The sequence below is a fragment of the Chlorocebus sabaeus genome, chromosome 9 (genome assembly GCF_047675955.1).
Source record: "Chlorocebus sabaeus isolate Y175 chromosome 9, mChlSab1.0.hap1, whole genome shotgun sequence".
NCBI classification, from domain to species: Eukaryota; Metazoa; Chordata; class Mammalia; order Primates; family Cercopithecidae; genus Chlorocebus; species Chlorocebus sabaeus.
The window spans coordinates 94,877,494-94,898,459 of NC_132912.1; the positions used below are offsets into that span (position 1 = coordinate 94,877,494).

General features: G+C 40.1%; 2 protein-coding genes across 10 annotated transcripts in view; one reads left to right on the forward strand and one right to left on the reverse strand.

Moving 5' to 3' along the window:
- CPEB3 (cytoplasmic polyadenylation element binding protein 3) overlaps nt 1-20,966 on the reverse strand; it is a 246,909-nt gene that overhangs the window by 88,744 nt on the left and 137,199 nt on the right. For all 9 annotated transcript variants that reach the window (XM_007963551.3, XM_007963553.3, XM_007963550.3 and 6 more), the window contains 2 exons: nt 17,109-17,276; nt 15,190-15,279 (listed from right to left, as the gene is read on the reverse strand). In XM_007963551.3, the coding sequence (XP_007961742.1) occupies nt 15,190-15,279; nt 17,109-17,276 (258 nt within the window). The remainder of the gene's footprint in view (nt 1-15,189; nt 15,280-17,108; nt 17,277-20,966) is intronic.
- Nucleotides 845-11,374, forward strand: LOC140712415 (eukaryotic initiation factor 4A-I-like). Its single transcript, XM_073019172.1, has 2 exons — nt 845-9,833; nt 10,149-11,374. Exons 1-2 carry the CDS (start codon nt 9,342-9,344, stop codon nt 10,227-10,229), a joined length of 573 nt encoding a protein of 190 aa, XP_072875273.1. The 5' UTR covers nt 845-9,341; the 3' UTR covers nt 10,230-11,374.

Consider the following 20,966-nt stretch of genomic DNA (forward strand, 5'->3'; position numbering starts at 1 on the left):
CAATAAGATCAAAGCCATAATAAAGTCTCCAGCAAAGAAAAGCTTGAGACCCGATGGCTTCACTGATGAATTCCACCAAACATTTAAAGAACTAATACCAATCCCATTCAAACTATTTCAAAAAAAATAGAGAAGGGAGTATTTACAAACTCATTCTACAAGGCCAGTATCACCCTGACATCAAAACCAAAGACATGGCTTGGTGCAGTGGCTCATACCTGTAAACTCAGCACTTTGGGAGGCTGAGATGGGCGGATTGCTTGGGGTCAGGAGTTCAAGACCAGCCTGACCAACATGATGAAACCCCATCCCCACTAAAAATACAAAAATTAACCAGGTGTGGTGACACATGCCTATCATCCCAGCTACTTGGGAAGCTGAGGCATGAGAATCACATGAACCTAGGAGGCAGAGCAGTGAGTTGAGATCATGACACTGCACTACAGCCTAGGTGACACAGTGAGACTCTGTCTCAAAACAAAACAAAACAAAAAAAAAAAACAAAGACACATCAATAAAAGAAAATTGCAAACCAGTATCTCTGATGAACATAGATGCAAAAATCTTCAACCAAGTACTAGCAAACTAGCAAACTGAATTCAACAACACATTAAAAACACTGTTCATCATGATCATGTGGGATTCATCTCAGGAATGCAAGGATGGTTCAACATATGCAAATCAATGTAATACATCATATCAACAGAATGAAAGATAAAAACCATATTATTTCAATTGATACTGAAAAAGTATTTGATACAATTCAACATTCCTTCATAATAAAAACCCTTAAAAAACTGGGTATAGAAGGAACACATCTTAACACAATCCCAGCTATATATGAAAGACCCACAGCTAGTATCATACTGAATGGGGAAAAAAAATGAAAGCTTTTCCTTTAAGATCTGCAACAAGACAAGGATGCTCACTTTCACCACTGTTACTCAACATAGTACTGGAAGTCTTATCTAGAGCAATCAGACAAGAGAAAGATATAAAGAGCATACAAATTGGAAAGGAAGAACTCAAATTATCCTTGTTTGCACATGATACAATCTTTTAGAAAAACCTAAAGAAGGCCGGGCGTGGTAGGTCATGCCTGTAATCCCAGCACTTTGGGAGGCCAAGGCAGCTGGATCATGAGGTCAGGAGTTCAAAACCAGCCTGGCCAAGATGGTGAAACCCTGTCTCTACTAAAAATACAAAAATATTAGCTGGGCATGGTGGTGGGCACCTGTAATTCCAGTTACTCAGGAGGCTGAGGCAGAGAATTGTTTGAACCCAGGAAGCGGAGGTTGTAGTGAGCCAAGATCGCCAATGCACTCTAGATTGGGCAACACAGTAAGACTCCATCTCAAAAAAAAAAAAAGAAAAGAAAAGAAAGAAAAACCTAAAGATGACACCAAAAAACTCTTAGAACTAATCAACAAATTCAGTAAAGTTGCAGGTACAAAATCAACATATAAAAATCAGTAGCATTTCTATACGTCAATATTGAACAATCTGAAAAAGAAATTTAAACAGTAATCATATTTACAATAGCCATACATAAAATTAAATATCTGGGAATTAATCAAAGAAGTGAAAGAGCTCTACAATGAAAACTATAAAACATTGATGCAAGAAATTGAAGAGGACACATCACACACAAAAAGGAAAGATATTCCATGCTCATGGATTGGAAAAAACCAATATTGTTAAAATATCCATACTACCCAAAGCAATCTACAGATTCAATGTAATGCCTATCAAAATACCAATGATATCCTTCACAAAAATAGAAAAAAAAAATCCTAAAATTCATATGGAATCATAAAAGACCCAGAACAGCCAAAGTTATCCTGAGCAAGAAGAACAAAACTGGAGGAATCATATTCCCTGACTTCAAATTATACTACAGAGCTATAATAACAAAAGCAGCAAGATACAGGCATAAAAACAGGCACATAGACTAATGGAATAGAATAGAGAACCCAGAAATAAATCCATACATCTACAGTAAACTCACTTTTGACAAAGGTGCCAAGAACATGTGTTGGGCAGAGGACAATCTCTTCAACAAATATTGCTGGGAAAACTAGATATCCATAGGCAGAAGAATGAAACTAGACTCCTATCTCTTGCCATAAAAAAAAAATTAAATCAAAATGAAATAAAAACTTCAAAATTTTTTGGTCTCTTCCGAGATGGCTGAATAGGAACAGCTCCGGTCTGCAGCTTCCAGCGCAATCGACACAGAAGATTGGTGATTTCTGAATTTCCAACTGAGGTACCAGGTTCATCTCATTGGGACTGGTTGGACAGTGGGTACAGCCCACAGAGGGCAAGCCGAAGCAGGGCGGGGCATCGCCTCACCCGGGAAGCGCAAGGGGTCGGGGATTTCCCTTTCTTAGCCAAGGGAAGCCATGACAGATGGTACCTGGAAAAAATGGGACAGTCCTGCCCAAATACTGTGCTTTTCCAATGGTCTTAGCAAACGACATACCAGGAGATTATATCCCACGACTGGCTTGGCGGGTCCCACGCCCAAGGAGCCTTGCTCACTGCTAGTGCATCAGTCTGAGATTGACCTACAAAGCAGCAGCCTGGCAGGGGGAGGGGCATACGCCATTGCTGAGGCTTGAGTAGGTAAACAAAGAGGCTGGGGAAGCTCCAACTGGGCGGAGCCCACCGCAACCCTGCAAGGCCTGCTGCCTCTGTAGACTCCACCTCTCAGAGCAGGGCATAGCTGAACAAAAGGCAGCAGAAACTTCTGCAGACTTAAACATCCCTGTCTGACAGCTCTGAAGAGAGCAGTGGTTCTCCCAGCATAGTTTGGAGAACTGACAGACTGCCTCCTTAAGTTGTCCCTGACCCACCTGTAGCCTAACTGGGAGACACCTCCCAGTAGGGGCCGAATGACACCTCATACAGCCAGGTGCCCCTCTGGGACAAAGCTTCCAGAGGAAGGTTCAGGCAGCAATATTTGCTGTTCTGCAATATTTGCTGTTCTGCAGCCTCCACTGGTGATACCCAGGCAAACAGGGTCCACAGTGGACCTCCAGCAAACTCCAACAGACCTGCAGCTGAGGGACCTGACTGTTAGAAGGAAAACTAACAAATAGAAAGGAATAGCATCAACACCAACAAAAAGGACATCCACACAAAAAAAAACCCATGTGTAGGTCACCAACAACAAAGACCAAAGGTAGATAAAACCACAAAGATGGGGAGAAACCAGAGCAGAAAAGCTGAAAATTTTTAAAGCCAGAGTGTCTTCTTCTCCAAAGGATCACAGCTCCTCACCAGCAATGGAACAAAGCTGGACAGAGAATGACTTTGACAAGCTGACAGAAGTAGGCTTCAGAAGGTTGGTAATAACAAACTTCTCCGAGCTAAAGGAGGATGTTCGAACTCATCACAAGGAAGCTAAAAACCTTGAAAAAAAGATTAAACGAGTGGCTAACTAGAATAAACAGTGTAGAGAAGACCTTAAATGACCTGATGGAACTGAAAACCATGGCACGAGAACTACGTGATGCATGCACAAGCTTCAATAGCCGATTCGATCAAGTGGAAGAAAGGGTATCAGTGATTGAAGATCAAATAAATGAAATAAAGCAAGAAGAAAAGTTTAGAAAAAAAAGAGTAAAAAGAAATGAACAAAGCCTCCAAGAAACCTGGGACTATGTGAAAAGACCAAATCTACATTTGATTGGTGTACCTGAAAGTGATGGGGAGAATGGAACCAAGTTGGAAAACACTCTTCAGGATATGATCCAGGAAAACTTCCCCAAGCTAGCAAGGCAGGCCAACATTCAAATTCAGGAAATACAGAGAATGCCACAAAGATACTTATCGAGAAGAACAAACCCAAGACACATAATTGTCAGATTCACCAAGGTTGAAATGAAGGAAAAAATGTTAAGGGCAGCCAGAGAGAAAGGTCGGGTTACCCACAAAGGGAAGCCCGTCAGATTAACAGCAGATCTCCACAAGCCAGAAGAGAGTGGGGGCCAATATTCAACATTCCTAAAGAAAATAATTTTCAACCCAGAATTCCATATCCAGCCAAATTAAGCTTCATAAGTGAAGGAGAAAGAAAATCCTTTGCAGATGAGCAAATGCTGAGATATTTTGTCACCACCAGGCCTGCCTTACAAGAGCTCCTGAAGGAAGCACTAAACATGGAAACGAACAACCGGTACCAGCCACTGCAAAAACATGCCAAATTATAAAGACCACCAATGCGAGGAAGAAACTGCATCAATTAAAAGGCAAAATAACCAGCGAACATCATAATGACAGGATAAAATTCACACACAATATTAACCTTAAATGTAAATGGGCTAAATGCCCCAACTAAAAGACACAGACTGGCAAATTGGATAAAGCATCAAGACCCATCAGTGTGCTGTATTCAGGAGACACATCTCACACGCAGAGACACACATAGGCTCAAAATAAAGGGATGAAGGAAGATCTACCAACCAAACAGAAAGCAAAAAAAAAGCAGGGGTTGCAATCCTAGTCTCTGATAAAACAGACTTTAAACCAACAAAAGAGACAAAGAAGGCCATTACATAATGGTAAAGGGATCAATTCAACAAGAAGAGCTAACTATCCTAAATATATATGCACCCAATACAGGAACACCTAGATTCATAAACCAAGTCCTTAGAGATTTAAAAGACACTTAGACTCCCACACAATAATAATGGGAAACTTTAAAACCCCACTGTCAATATGAGACACATCAACGAGACAGGTTAACAGGGACATCCAGGACTTGAACTCAGCTCCACACCAAGCAGACCTAACAGATATGTACAGAACTCTCCACCCCATATTGACAGAATATACATTCTTCTCAGCACCACATCGCACTCATTCCAAAATTGACCACACAGTTGGAAGTAAAGCACTCCTCAGCCAATGTAAAAGAACAGAAGTCACAACAAACTGTCTCTCAGACCACAGTGCAATCAAATTAGAACTCAGGATTAAGAAACTCACTCAAAACCGCACAACTAGGATGGAAACTGAACAACCTGCTCCTGAATGACTATTGGGTAATAACGAAATGAAGGCAGAAATAAAGATGTTCTTTGAAACCCATGAGAACAAAGACACAACACACCAGAATCTCTGGGACACATTTAAAGCAGTGTGTAGAGGGAAATTTGTAGCACTAAATGCCCACAAGAGAAAGCAGGAAGGATCTACAATCAACACCCTAACGTGACAATTAAAACAACTAGAGAAGCAAGAGCAAACACATTCAAAAGCTAGCAGAAGGCAAGAAATAACGAAGATCAGAGCAGAATTGAAGGAGATAGAGACACAAAAAACCCTTCAAAAAAATCAATGAATCCAGGAGCTGGTTTTTTGAAAAGATCAACAAAATTGATAGACTGCTAGCAAGACTAATAAGGAAGCAAAGAGAGAAGATCAAATAGATGCAATAAAAAATGATAAAGGGGATATCACCACCGATCCCACAGAAATACAAACTACCATCAAAGAATACTATAAACACCTCTACGCAAATAAACTAGAAAATCTAAAAGAAATGGATAAATTCCTGCACACACACACCCTTCCAAGACTAAACCAGGAAGAAGTTGAATCTCTGAATAGACTAATAACAGGCTCTGAAATTGAGGCAATAATTAATAGCCTACCAACCAAAAAAAGTCCAAGACCAGACAGATTCACAGCTGAATTCTACCAGTGGTACAAAGAGGAACTGGTACCATTCCTTCTGAAACAATTCCAATCAATAGGAAAAGAGGGAATTCTCCCTAACTCATTTTATGAGGCCAGCATCATCCTGATACCAAAGCCTGGCAGAGACACAACAAAAAAAGAGAATTTTAGACCAATATCCCTGATGAACATGGATGCAAAGATCTTCAGTAGAATACTGGCAAACTGAATCCAGCAGCACATCAAAAAGCTTATCCACCACGATCAAGTTGGCTTCATCCCTGGGATGCAAAGCTGCTTCAACATATGCAAATCAATAAACATAATCCATCACATAAACAGAACCAACGACAAAAACCACATGATCATCTCAATAGATGCAGGAAAGGCCTTTGACAAAATTCAGCAGCCTTCATGCTAAAAATTCTCCATAAACTAGGTATTGATGGAACGTATCTCAAAATAATAAGAGCTATTTATGAAAAACCTACAGCCAATATCATACTGAATGGGCAAAAACTGGAAGCATTCCCTCTGAAAACTGGCACAAGACAGGGATGCCCTCTCTCACCACTCCTATTCAACATAGTGTTGGAAGTTGTAGCCAGAGAAATCAGGCAAGAGAAAGAAATAAAGGGTATTCAATTAGGAAAAGAGGAAGTCAAATGGTCCCTGTTTGCAGATGACATGATTGTATATTTAGAAAACCCCATCATCTCAGCCCAAAACCTCCTTAGCTGATAAGCAACTTCAGCAAAGTCTCAGGATACAAAATCAAAGTGCAAAAATTACAAGCATTCCTATACACCAATATCAGACAAACAGCCAAATCATGAGTGAACTCTCATTCACAATTGCTACAAATAAAATACCTAGGAATCCAACTTACAAGGGATGTGAAGGACCTCTTCAAGGAGAACTACAAACCACTGCTCAACTAAATAAAAGAGGACACAAACAAATGGAAAAACATTCCATGCTCACGGATAGGAAGAATCAATCATGAAAATGGCCATACTGCCCAAGGTAATTTATAGATTCAATGCCATCCCCATCAAGCTACCAATGACTTTCTTCACAGAATTGGAAAAAACTACTTTAAAGTTCATATGGAATCAAAAATAGCCTGCATAGCTAAGACAATCCTAGGCAAAAAGAACAAAGCTGGAGGCATCACGCTACTTGACTTCAAACTATACTACAAGGCTACAGTAACCAAAACAGCATGGTACTGTTACCAAAACAGATATATAGACCAATGCAATAGAGCAGAGGCCTCAGAAATAACACCTACAACCATCTGATCTTTGACAAACCTGACAAAAACAAAATATGGGGAAAGGATTCCCTATTTAATAAATGGTGCTGGGAAAACTGGCTAGCCATATGTAGAAAGCTGAAACTGGATCCCTTCCTTTCACCTTATACAAAAATTAATTCGAGATGGATTAAAAACTTAAATGTTAGACCTAAAACCATAAAAACCCTAGAAGAAAACCTAGGCAATATCATCCAGGACATAGGGAATAAAGGGTATTTATTTATTGGCAAGGACTTCATGATTAAAACACCAAAAGCAATGGCAACAAAAGCCAAAATAGACAAATCAGATCTAATGAAACTAAAGAGCTTCTGCACAGCAAAAGAAACTACCATCAGAGTGAGCAGGTAACCTACAGAATGTGACAAAATTTTTGCAATCTATCCATCTGACAAAGGGATCATATCCAGAATCTACAAAGAACTTAAACAAATTTACAAGAAAAAAACAACCCCATCAAAAAGTGGGCAAAGGATATGAACAGGCACTTCTCAAAAGAAGACATTTATGCACCCAACAGACACATGAAAAAATGCTCATCATCACTGGTCATCAGAGATATGCAAATCAAAACCACAATGAGATACCATCTCACACCAGTTAGAATGGCAATCATTAAAAAGTCAGGAAACAACAGATGCTGGAGAGGATGTGGAGAAACAGGAATGCTTTTATACTGTTGGTGGGAGTGTAAACTAGTTCAACCATTGTGGCAGACAGTGTGGCGATTCTTCAAGGATCTAGAACTAGAAAGACCATTTGACCCAGTGATCCCATTACTAAATACCCAAAGGATTATAAATCATGCTACTATAAAGACACATGCATACGTATGTTTACTGCGGCACTATTCACAACAGCAAAGACTTGGAACCAACCCAAATGTCCATCAATGATAGACGGGATTAAGAAAATGTGGCACACATACACCACGGAATACTATGCAGCCATAAAAAAGGATGAGTTCATGTCCTTTGCAGGGACAAGGATGCAGCTGGAAATCATCATTCTGAGCAAACTATCACAAGGACAGAAAACCAAACACCGCATGTTCTCACTCATAGGTGGGAATTGAACAATGAGAACACTTGGACAAAGGGCGGGGAACGTCACACCCCAGGGCCTGTCGTGGGGTTGGAAGCAGGGGGAGGGATAGCATTAGGAGAAATACCTATTGTAAATGACGAGTTAATGGGTGCAGCAAACCAACCTGGCACATGTATACCTATGTAACAAACCTGCACGTTGTGCACATGTACCCTAGAACTTAAAGTATAATAATTTTAAAAAACTTCAAATTAAGACCTCAAACTATGAAACTACTAAAAAAAATACTAAGACAAACATACAAACAAACAAACAAACAAAAAACATTGGGGAAAATCTCCAAGACATTGGTCTGGACACAAAAATTACTTGTAATATCTCACAAGCAAAGACAACCAAAGCAAAATGGACAAATGGGATCACATCAAGTTAAAAAGTTTCTGCACAGCAAAGGAAACAGTCAACAAAGTGAAGAGACAACCCACAAAATGGGAGAAAATAGTTACAAACTGTCAATCTAACAAGGGATTCATAACAATATATAAAGAGCTCAAACAACTCAATAGGAAAAAAAAAAAAACCTAACAATCTGATTTAAAAATGGGCAAAAGAGAGTTTCTAAGGATCATGTCTGAGAGTGAGTACTTCTTTTCTTTTTTTTTTTCTAAGGCAGAGTCTTGCTCTGCCACCCAGGCTGGAGTGCAGGTGCACGATTTCGGCTAACTGTAAAGTCTGTCTCCCAGATTCAAGCAATTCTCCTGCCTCAGCCTCCTGAGTAGCTGGGGTTATAGGCGTGGGCCACCACGCCCAGCTAATTTTTGTATTTTTAGTAGAGATGGGGTTTCACCACGTTGATCAGGCTGGTCTCGAACTCCTGACCTCGTGATCTGCCTACCTTGGCCTCCCAAAGTGCTGGGATTATAAGCGTGAGCCACTGCACCCAGTTCTGATCCAGAGAAAATAGTCCCAATGAGATGGAGCCTGAAGGCATCATTGAGAGAAACTGGAATGAGATTGCTGACAGTTTTGATGATATGAGCCTCTTGGAGTTCCTCCTCCATGGCATCTATGCCTATGGTTTTGAGAAGTCCTCTGCCATCCAGCAGTGAGCCACTCTTCTTGTATCAAGGGTTATGATGTGATCACTCAAGCCCTATCTGGGACTGGGAAAATGGCCACTTTTGCCATATAAATTCTGCAGTAGATTGAATTAGATCTAAAGACTACCCAGGCCTTGGTTCTAGCACCCACTTGATAATTGGCTCAAAAGATAGAGAAGGTGGTCATGACACTAGGAGACTACATGGGTGCCTCCTGTCATGCCTGTATTGGGGGCACCAGTGTGCGTGCTGAGGTGCAGAAACTGCAGGTGGAAGTTCCCCATATCATCGTGGGTATCCCTGGTCACGGGTCTGATATGCTTAACCAGAGATACCTGTCTCCCAAATACATCAAGATATTTGTACTGGATGAAGTCGATGAAATGTTAAGCCATGGATTGAAGGACTCAATCTATGATATATTCCAAAAGCTTAACAGCAACACCCAGGTGGTTTTGCTATCAGACACAAGGCCTTCAGATGTGCTTAAGGTGACCAAGAAGTTCATGAGGGACCCCATTTGGATTCCTGTCAAGAAGGAAGAGTTGATCCTGGAGGGGATCCACCAATTCTACATCAATGTGGAACATAAGGAGTGGAAGTTGAGCACATTGTGTGACTTGTATGAAACCCTGACTGTCACCCAGGCAGTCATCTTCATCAACACCGGAAAGAAGGTAGACTGGCTCGGCCGGGCGCAGTGGCTCACGCCTGTTATCCCAGCACTTTGGGAGGCCGAGGCAGGCGGATCACGAGGTCAGGAGATTGAGACCATCCTGGCTAACACAGCGAAACCTCGTCTCTCCTAAAAATACAAAAAGAAATTAGCCGGGCGTGGTGGCAGGCACCTGTAGTCCCAGCTACTTGGAGGCTAAGGCAGGAGAATGGCACAAACCCGGGAGGCGAAGCTTGCAGTGAGCCGAGATCTCACCACTGCACTCCAGCCTGGGTGACAGAGCAAGACTCTGTCTCAAAAAAAAAAAAAAAAGAAGGTGGATTGGCTCACTGAGAAGATGCATGCTTGGGACTTCACTGCCATGCATGGAGATATGGACCAAAGGAATGAAATGTGATCATGAGGGAGTTTTGTTCTGGCTCTCACAGAGTATTGATTAGCACTGACCTGCAGCCAGAAGCATTCATGTGCAGCAGGTTTCTTTAGTTATCAACTGTGACCTTCCCACCAACAACGAAAACTGTATCCACAGAATCGGTTGAGGTGGATGGTTTGGCCATAAGGGTGTGGCTATTAACATGGTGACAGAAGACGACAAGAGGACTCTTTAAGAAATTGAGACCTTATACAACACCTCCATTTAGCAGATGGCCCTCAATGTTGCTGACCTCATCTGAGGGGCTATCCTGCTACCTAGCCCCAGCCAGGATTCAATCGTGGGAAACTGAGGAGCAGCAGGAGGCAGAAGGAAAGAGAGCCAAGGAATGGACATCCTGTAATTTTTTTCTTTGAATAAATGTCACTTTTTGAGGGGAAAAAAAGGCGGAGGGGAAGATCTGAATAGGCATTTCTCAAAAGACAACATACAAATGGCAAAGAGATGTATGAAAAAGTGCTCAATATTACTGATTGTCAGCGAAAGGCAGATCAAAACTACAATGTGATATCATCTCACCACAGTTAAAATGTTTTTTATCCAAAAGACAGGCAATAACAAATGCTGGTGAGGATGTGAAGAAAAGGGAACACTTGTGCGCTGTTGGTGGGAATATAAATTAGTATAGCCACTATGAAGAACAATATGGAGGTTCCTCAAAAAACTAAAAATAGAGCTACCATATGATCTATCAATTGTACTGCTAGGTATATAACCAAAAGAAAGGAAATCAGTATATCGAAGAGATAGATACCTGTACTCCCATGTTTGTTGCAGCACTATTCACAATAGCCAGGATTTCGAAACAACCTTTATCCATTTGTCAACATACGAATGGATAAAGAATATGTGGTACATGACTAGGTACTGTGGTTCACGCCTGTAATTTCAGCACTCTGGGAGGCCGGGGCAGGTGGATCACCTGAGGTCGGGAGTTCGAGACCAGCCTGACCAACATGAAGAAACTCCATCTTTACTAAAAACGCAAAATTAGCCGGGCATGATAGCGCATGCCTGTAATCCCATCTACTCAGGAGGCTGGGGCAGGAGAATCTCTTAAACCCCAGAGGTGGAGTTTGCAGTAAGCCAAGATTGTGCCATTGCACTCCAGCTTAGGCAACGAGAGTGAAACTCCATCTCACCAAAAAAAAAAAAAAAAAAAAAAAAAAAGAATATGTGGTACATACACACAGTGGAGTGGTATTCAGACATTAAAAAAAAAAAAAAAAAAAAAGAGTCCTGTCATCTGCAACAATATGGATGGAACTGGAGGACATTATGTGTTAAAAAAAAAAAAAAAAAAAAAAAAAAGCCAGGCACAGAAAGACAAACTTCCCATTGTCTCATGCATTTATGAGAGCTAAAAATCAAAACAATTGAACTCATGATGACAGAAAATAGAATGATGCAAGTTACCAGAGGCTGGAAAGAAGGTGGGGGTGGGTGGGCAAAAGTGGGCATGGTTAATGGGTACAAAAACATAATTAGATGGAATGAATAAGATCTGGTCTTTGATAGTACAACAGGGTGACTACAGTCAACAATAATCTACTGCATTTTTTTTTTTTTTTTTTTTTTGAGAAGGAGTCTCGCTCTGTCTCCCAGGCTGGAGTGCAGTGGCGCGATCTCGGCTCACTGCAAGCTCCGCCTCCCAGGTTCATGCCATTCTCCTGCCTCAGTCTCCCGAGTAGCTGGGACTACAGGTGCCCGCCACCACGCCCGGCTAATTTTTTGTATTTTTTTAGTAGAGACGGGGTTTCACCGTGTTAGCCAGGATGGTCTCGATCTCCTGACTTCGTGATCTGCCCGTCTCAGCCTCCCAAAGTGCTGGGATTACAGCCTTGAGCCACCGCGCCCGGCCTGCTGTGTATTTTTAAATAACTAAAGTATAACTGGAATGTTTATAACAGAAAGAAATGATAAATGCTTGCGGTGATGGATACCCCATTTACCCTGATGTGATTTTACTTACTGTATGCTTATATCAAAATATCTTGGCCAGGCACGGTGGCTCACACCTGTAATCCCAGCACTTTGGGAGGCCAAGGCAGGCGGATCATGAAGTCAGGAGTTCGAGAACAGCCTGGCCAATATGGTGAAAACCTGTCTCTACTAAAAATACAAAACTTAGCCGGGTGTGGTGGCACACGCCTGTAGTCCCAGCTACTCGGGAGGCTGAGGCAGGAAAATTGCTTGAACCCAAGAGGCAGAGGTTGCAGTGAACTGAGATCATACCACTGCACTCTAGCTAGAGCAACAGAGTGAGATGCTGTCAAAAAAAAAACAAAGCAAAAAGCCCCAAAAAACCTCATATACTCCATAAATATATTAATATATATCTACTAGGTACCTGTAAAAAATAAAAATTAAAAAAAGGAGTCTTTACAAAAAGACAAATACCCCAAAATTAAAATGAATGAGGCTAAGGTGGGAGGATCACTTGAGCCCAACAGGTGGAGACTGCAGTGAGCCAAGATTGTGCACTCCAGCCTGGGCGACAGAGTGAGACCCTGTCTCAAAAAAATGTACATAGTTTTGCAAATTTGGTACTATCAATGGGAACATAAATGTATATGAGCCTTCTTAGTGCATTCTGGCAATCCGTATGAACATGGAAGTTCGCTTCGAGAAATTTACCCACAGAGGTAATTATAAAAGGGCAAAAAGTTGAAGGCACAAGGATATAGCAGGATTTATGAAAGAAAGCCACTGGAAGCAACTTACATGACATCAAGAGGCTTAATTAAATAAACTAAGGTCATTAAGGATAATGTAGGTTTGTTATAGAAAGATGTTAACGTTGCTAGGGAGGGAAATGTAGGTTATAAAACAGCATATATAGTATAATTCAAAATTTCACATAAATGTATATATTTATAAGAGATTTCAGAAGGCTATTTAGCAAAATGTATACAGTGATAATCTCAAGTAGAGGTAGATTGGGATAATTTCCTTTAAACATGACCACATACATGTTTATCTTCATTTTTACTTTCTACAGTGATCATCTAATGGCTTTTATCTCAGAATTATTTTTATAACTTTCTCAGTATTTTTTTGTAACTATCACTCTTAGAACTTTTTTTTTTTTTTTTTTTTGAGAGGGAGTCTCACTCTGTCGCTCAGGCTGGAGTGCAATGGCGTGATCTCGGCTCACTGCAACCTCTGCCTCCCCGGTTCAAGCAATTCTCTGCCTCAGCCTCCCGAGTAGCTAGGATTACAGGTACCCACCACCACTCCCAGCTAATTTTTGTATTTTTAGTAGACACAGGGTTTCATCATCTTCACCAGGCAGGTCAGAAAAATATTTTATGCACGTCATTTTATAGAGTATGTTACTTACTTACACCACAATGTGGTGAACACATTCATTCACTGAAAAAACAAAAAAAAAACAAAAAAAAAACTACCCGGATGCATCAAATAACTAGCATCGCTAGTAACATATTTCATATGTGTATCATTACATAATATAATACTTGCACCATAGTGTGATGAACATATTCTTTCACCGAAACAATCAGCATGATGATCATCTTTTCTGATTGCTATAAACTTAATATATTTAACTTACAAATTTTTCTGGAATTAACAAAAGATTGTTAAGAATAAGCAACCGCCGGGCACGGGGGCTCATGCCTGTAACCCCAGCACTTTGGGAGGCTGAGGTGGGCGGATCACGAGGTCAGGAGTTTGAGACCAGCCTGGCCAACATGGTGAAAACCCGTCTCTACCAAAAATACAAAAATTAGCCAGGCCTGGTAGTGCGTGCCTGTAATCCCAGCTACTCAGGAGGCTGAGACAGGAGAACCGCTTGAACCTGGGAGGTGGAGGTTGCAGGAGCCGAGATCGCGCCATTGCACTCCAGCCTGGGCAACAGAGCGAGACTCTGTCTTTTAAAAAAAAAAAAAGAAAAAAAAAAGAACAAGCAACTCTGTATTAACTTATTTTTGTGGGTTATAAAGAGAGTGAGAATTGGAGAAGTACAACTGACAAAGAAACCTAATAAACAGGACATAAAAAGAAGCCACTTGCCTTCCTCAGGTTAAGCTATAATTTGATTCATTTATGAGGCACAGGAAGGACAAGTATTTTCACTCCATCTTTTTGTGCTGGGTAATATTACACAATAATATGTATTAAAAAGCCATTTATCTGAAATGAAATGTATTCTTGAAACCTATCTACAGAATGTAACAAACAAAACCTTTAACCCAAAACATTCTTCTATATAAACCTAGGAACACACCCAAGTGAATATCACCAGTAAAGTTTCCTAGATTCTGTAGAAATGACAAACTATGAACAAAGCAATATATTTTCATGCCCTCATAAATTATCAAATGAGCTTCCCCAAAAATCACAGAAGCAGGGTCATACGGAGAGTCTTTTGCTAGTTTGCCCTCCACTCCCAAACAGGCTAAGTCACTTAAGATACAGATGTGGATAAAGATAATTTTGTACAATGCCATTCTTTAGCCACTAGGTTTCCCACGTTTGGGGTTTACAAAATCTATAAAACCATAGGGTTATGGAATACAAATAAAATCTAACCCTAAATAATCTTTTTCTTTACCATTGCTGACATTCCTCAAAACCCTAGATCTTTTCTTTCAAAATAATGAAAATTAGCAGGAGGCTCATCAACAACAGACTCTCAGGGTCTCACTGTCAATAAAATCGGTGCCATGAAACAATCAGTGTGCTTCTGGGGAAGAGTCTCTAAGTGGAAACGTAATACACAAAAGGATGATAAACGTTAAAATGTTTTCCTAATTGGGGGAAAAAATTCAACAGCTATTGAAAAAATTCAATAGCTAAAATTCAACAGCTAAATTCAACCAGTAAAAGGCTGCCTTTTATTGAACTGTCATGCTATCTCTTCAACAGGCAGGCAGTGGAGACATTCTAAGAGCATTACCTTTAGGAGGAAAATACGACTTGCTTTCAGCTTTGTGAGGCCAGTCTACCACGAGAGGTCCAAACCTGCGAAAGCTGGCAGTGATCTCATCTACAAAACAAAGAAAGAATCTTAGCAAAAGAGAAAAAAATATTGCAATCAGAAAACCAGAATAGCACAAAACATGTCTTTTGAGTTAAAAAAATGTTTTGAGGGTTGTTTTCTAAAGCATTTTTACAGAAGTGAAACCTACTAAGTGAAATACCATTGCTTGGGTGTACATTTGGTTATTCATTTTTAATCATGTAAAGTGTGTTTCTAACTATAATTCATTTCTTTTCACTGCCAATAAACTTGACATAAAGAATTTGGAAGAAAAATATCTCATATTAAACTAAGGTGACTTCTATGTCAAATAGAAAGATTCTAAAAATAGGAATGTTCTCTGATTTTTAGGAAGAAAGTAAGGTACAGAAAATATTTAAAATATGGTTTCACTTGTATGGAACCTCTAAGATTATTTAAGAAATAGATATGATTCTTTTGGTGAGGAGTAGGGGCAATAAGTAGGTAATTCCATTGGGTGATAAGAAAATGTTGACAGCCAATGCTATCTTTAATAACTACATATTACATACCCTATATAGAAAATACATCAAAAATTATAGATCAACACATTTATATTTTCCTTCTGACATATGACTCAAAGCAGAGGTTCTAGCCTGGCTCCTACTCAGGTTTAGGGTACCACTCTCTCAGCCATGATCTTAAGAATTGTCTTGAAGAAAATCTAATCAATAGATGAGATTAGCATGAATACAAGAACAATTTGGAGGAAAATAAGCGTTCAGCTATGTATAACTTTAAAGTAGTTAGTCTAAAATAACACTACTTTTTGAGACTTTTCTCCTCTCACCATGAAAAAAGGAAATCATGATAAATTAGAAGTGTGTCATAGCCAGAAAAATGCTGGAAAAACAAGACTGTTAGAATATCAGACAGTATTTTTATATCAGACCCAAAGCCTACTGGAACTAGAGTTGTTTTTTGCTTAAGTTAACTTTGTCACAATTTTATTTCATTCATCCTTTCAACAAATATTTATTGACAACTTACTGTGTGCTAAAATAAACTGGCTTTAGGCATAAGTGAACACTCACTTTTGGACTGATAGCATCTCAAAACTATTATTAAGAAAAATTCGAATTCATTTTCATTCTTTTAAAGAGGGGGATTATGCTTTTTAAAATAGGTATTTGTTTTTATTTATTTATTTACTTATGAGACAGGGTTTCACTCTGTCACCCAGGCTGGAGTTCAGTGGTGTGGTCACAGCTCACTGTAACCTCAAACTCCTGAGCTCAAGTGACTTCCCGCCTCAGTCTCCCAAGTAGCTGGGAATACAGGCATGCACCACCATACCCGGCTAATCTTTTTATTTTGTAGAGACAGGGTCTTGCTATGTTGCCCAGGCTGGTTTTGAACCCCTGGGCTCAAGTAATCCTCCCACCTTGGCCTCCCAAAGGACTGGGATTACAGGCGTGAGCCACTGCACTGGCCAGTATTTATATTAAAATGTGAGACGGTCTGGTGTGATGGACATAAGCAAAAGCTCTGGAATCTAATTGAATTTGAGTTGTAACTGCACCATCAGCTATATAACCCTGAACAAATTATTTCTCTCTGATACTCAGTTTCCTTATCTATAAAATGGAGATGCTAGGATATCCTTATAAGATAGCTATGAGGATTAAATGAGATAATGTAACATGAAATACTTAGTACAATAATAGACTATTACTTTCTAATCTACCAAATAGTCTCACCTCCTATACACTAAGATATAAATGTCCTAAAGTTGACTTGGAGAGGAGAGGCAGGGTCAGAACACACAAAGAACAAACTCAGCCTTTGCAAAATCATTAATGAATGCATAGTACCTTCATCAATATCAGGAGGAAGGCCTCCAACAAACACCTTTCTAGAGTAGCGTTCTACTCGTTCCCCATTTTGACAGCGAGTGGGAGAACTTAAGCCAGATGACAAGGCCTGATCGCCGTGGCTGTCGTCCAGGAAGGCATCTTCAAAGGGAAAGAGAGAAGATCGACCTGAAACAAATGTGGGAGTTTCTATAATTAAAATGATTTTCTAGGACAATAAATGCTCTATTAGAAGCCCAAAGTGCAGAGAGAAGCATACAAAAAAAAGTGTCCTGAGTTGTGGCTTTTCCAAGATTACCAGGACTGAAGATTACCAGATCTAGATAACTTTTTATCATCATTTTTGTGTGAGGGTATGCACAGCCTTGGGATGACCAGATTGCTAACTAAAGAAAAAGAATCGTCCAGCTGGGCATGGTGGCTCATGCCTGTAATCCCAGCACTTTGGGAGGCTGAGGTGGGTGCATCACCTGAGGTCAGGAGTTCGAGACCAGCCTGGCTAACATGGCAAAACCCTGTCTCTACTAAAAATATAAAAATTAGCCAGACATGGTGGTGCATGCCTGTAATCCCAGCTACTCAGGAGGCTGAGGCAGGAGAATCGCTTGAACACAAACCCGGGAGGTGGAGGTTGCAGTGAGCCAAGATCGTGCCATTGCACTACAGCCTAAGTGACAAGAGTGAAACTCAGTCTCAAAAAAAAAAAAAAAAAAAAAAAAGCATCAAAATTTCAGTGGTTTCCTTGCTAAAAAATCACTACATTTTACTCATTCAGTCTCTATCATAGCTACTAGGAGTATATTCAGCAGCTTTTTTTTCTTTCTTTAGTCATTTCTTAAAATAAATGGACAAAGTAATCTCTATCCACAGATTTTTACCTGCTCTTTAAAGTATCCTCAGAGGTTTAGTTCTAAAGAGTGGTCCTGATAGCCAAGGGAATACAAAACTGGTGACAGAGGCTGATAACTTCTTTTCTAATAGCAGAACTAAAGATCATCAAGTTTTCCTTGTCATTCCAAGCTACTCCAATTTGGAAATAAACATATGCAATAATAAAGGACAGGGTAAATAAATGAAAACACATAACTTAAGATGTGGGAGTATAAATGTGGATGTGGTTATGAAACCCTTAACCCTACTAATTTAGGCTATATTTTATATCACTCAAAAAATATATAAAAAGAAATGAAAAAAGAATTATTTTCATTAACTTTATAGCCAAATAAAGTTTGTAGAGCAAAAGTACCTACCCACTCCACATGACTATAAGAAAGATACCAGCAGTTAGAGTCAGCAGTAAATTTACCAGCAGTAAATGTAATACAATAATGCCATTTGGCATTACAAAATAAAATCTAAATTTAAAATCAAATATATTTCCTGTTTGAGTCAGTGACTTCCTAGTAAAACTTTCCACTAGGTTCCACTCTAAAAATGAATCATTAGAGCACTCTAACTTTTGGGGGGGAAGGGAAAATTCCCCTCTAAAGTAAATTCATATACTCTTTAAAAAAAAAAAAAAAAAAAAAAAGCAGTGTCTTCCCCATTTAGTCTATCCTATCTTTATTTCCCTGAAACCTAGGTTTTTGTGTCACAACAGCCATTCTATCAATAGCCCTTAGAAAAATATTGAACATGTAATTCTTTTACAAAAAAGTTAAAGTTATTAATATAACTTTGGTTATTTCGTGAACAACCCAGTTAGTGTAAGAAAGACACCGTTTTAATGCTGGGAGTTAAATAAAAAGACCAAAGAATTTTTTGTTCAGTTTTCCCCAGCTTAGCTACAAAGAAACAGAACAAAATCTGTCATCTCATGCCACCTATCTTTTTTAGCCTGGCAGCAACAAAAAACAGACAGTAAATTCTCATCCCCTGATGTTTGTTTTGATCACTGGGGGTGAAAGAAATACATTTGCAGCAACTATAAGCAAAAAGAGCTTCCCAAAAACATCCAGTGACATTCTCCTAGAGCTGACAGGTTTGCTTTATTCCATAGACCACACTCAGTGAATTACATGCCTACTCAGTGTCAGGCACATGCGCAAATCAGCATTTCCCACTGAGTGTTCCTAACTCCACCTCTTACCTTCAACACTAGCAACATTAGATACTCAGAAAACAAGAGCTGGGGAAGGGGAAAAGAAATAAGCTGGGAAAAAAATGCACATGTTATGCCTTTCCACCTCAGAAAATAAAAGGCTATGAAAAGTTCTACAGTAAAGAAACATTAACTGGCCAGGCATGGTGGCTCATGCCTGTAGTCCCAGCACTTTGGGAGGCCGAGGCAGGTGGATCACTTGATTCCAGGAGTTCAAGACCAGCCTGGGCAACATGGTGAACCCCCGTCTCTACAAAAAATACAAAACTTAGCCGGGCATGGTGATGCACATCTGTAGTCCCAGCTACTGGGGAAGCTGAGGTGGGAGGATCACTTGAGTCCAGGAGGTAGAGGTTGCAGTGAGCTGAGACCGCACCACTGCACACCAGCCTGGGTGACACAGTGAGACCCCGTCTCAAAACAAACAAACAAACAAACAAACAAACATTGCCGGGCGTGGTGGCTCACGCTTGTAATCCCAGCACTTTGGGAGGCCGAGGCGGGCAGATCATGATGTCAGGAGATCAAGACCATGGTGAAATCCCATCTCTACTAAAAATACAAAAAATTAGCCGAGCGTGGTGGTGGGCACCTGTAGTCCCAGTTACTCGGAGATGCTGAGGCAGGAGAATGGCGTGAACCCAGGAGGCGGAGCTTGCAGTGAGCCAAGATCGTGCCACTGCACTCCAGCCTGGGCACAGAGCGAGACTCTGTCTCAAAAAAACCAAAAACCAAAAAACAAAAAAAACCAACATTAACTTACACCAGCATTACCCAGATGTTAAAGTAACCCTTCACTATACAAAACTCAGTGGAAAACACTTGAGGAAATATTCACCCATATTTCAGTGACACCGAACAAATAAGATACTTCCTTGCCAAAGAAATCACAGTCTGGTGGGGGAGACAGGCGAGTACATAAATAATTATAAAACAGATACGCTAAGAGAAGACTTTACCAAGTGACACAAGAGCACAATTTACTACCCTTCTGGAGATGGGCGGGGAGAGATTTTTAGAGTATTTTCACAGGAGGGCAATTTTGAGCAGAATCTTGTCAGAATGGGAATTTCTGAAGTAAAAGAACAAGAAGCCACAGAGCAAGTACTGTCAAAACAGCTCTTGATCTTTCCCTCCAAAATTGCTCCTTCTCTAGTAGTCCCTAAACTCTCAATAAAAATGCTGATTATCCACACTGGATTCAACCCAGAAACCTAGAAATCATCCTTGGCATCTCCCTTTCTCTTACACTCCATGTCAAATCCATCTCTTGAATTAGTCTGCCAATTCAAGCAGACTAAATAGTCTGTTTAGTCTACTGACTTTTACCTTGTACCCCACAATGCTTTCTCCACAAAACAGCCAAAGGTACCATTGTCAAACATTAATTTGAACATGTAAGCACACTCCTCATCCCATCCTCAAAAGCCCTCAATGATTTCCCATTACTTTTTGGATAAATTTTTAAAAATTACTGTCAACTGCAAGGCCTCTGCACACCTCTTCTACATCACAGTTGCTGCCTCTCCCTCTTGCTCACTAACTGCCAATCACACAGACCTCTTTCGTATTTCCGATTATTCCTCCTTGCTGCAGGCCATAAGGACAATGTGTTCCCTCTACCTAAAACAAACATACCCTTTTCAACTCTCCAATTTTCTAATTAATTCCTACTAATTCTTCAGGTCTCAGCTGAAAAGTCTTCCTCAGGTCAAACTCTCCTAAGCCTTTAGATTAGGTTAGATTCCCTTTTCTAT

Excerpts from the sequence above, each read along its gene's own strand:
- LOC140712415 (XM_073019172.1), top strand. The coding sequence starts at position 9,342 with ATGACACTAGGAGACTACATGGGTGCCTCCTGTCATGCCTGTATTGGG. Across the intron at positions 9,834-10,148 it reads TCATCAACACCGGAAAGAAG|GTGGATTGGCTCACTGAGAA; the intron begins GTAGACTGGCTC and ends AAAAAAAAGAAG.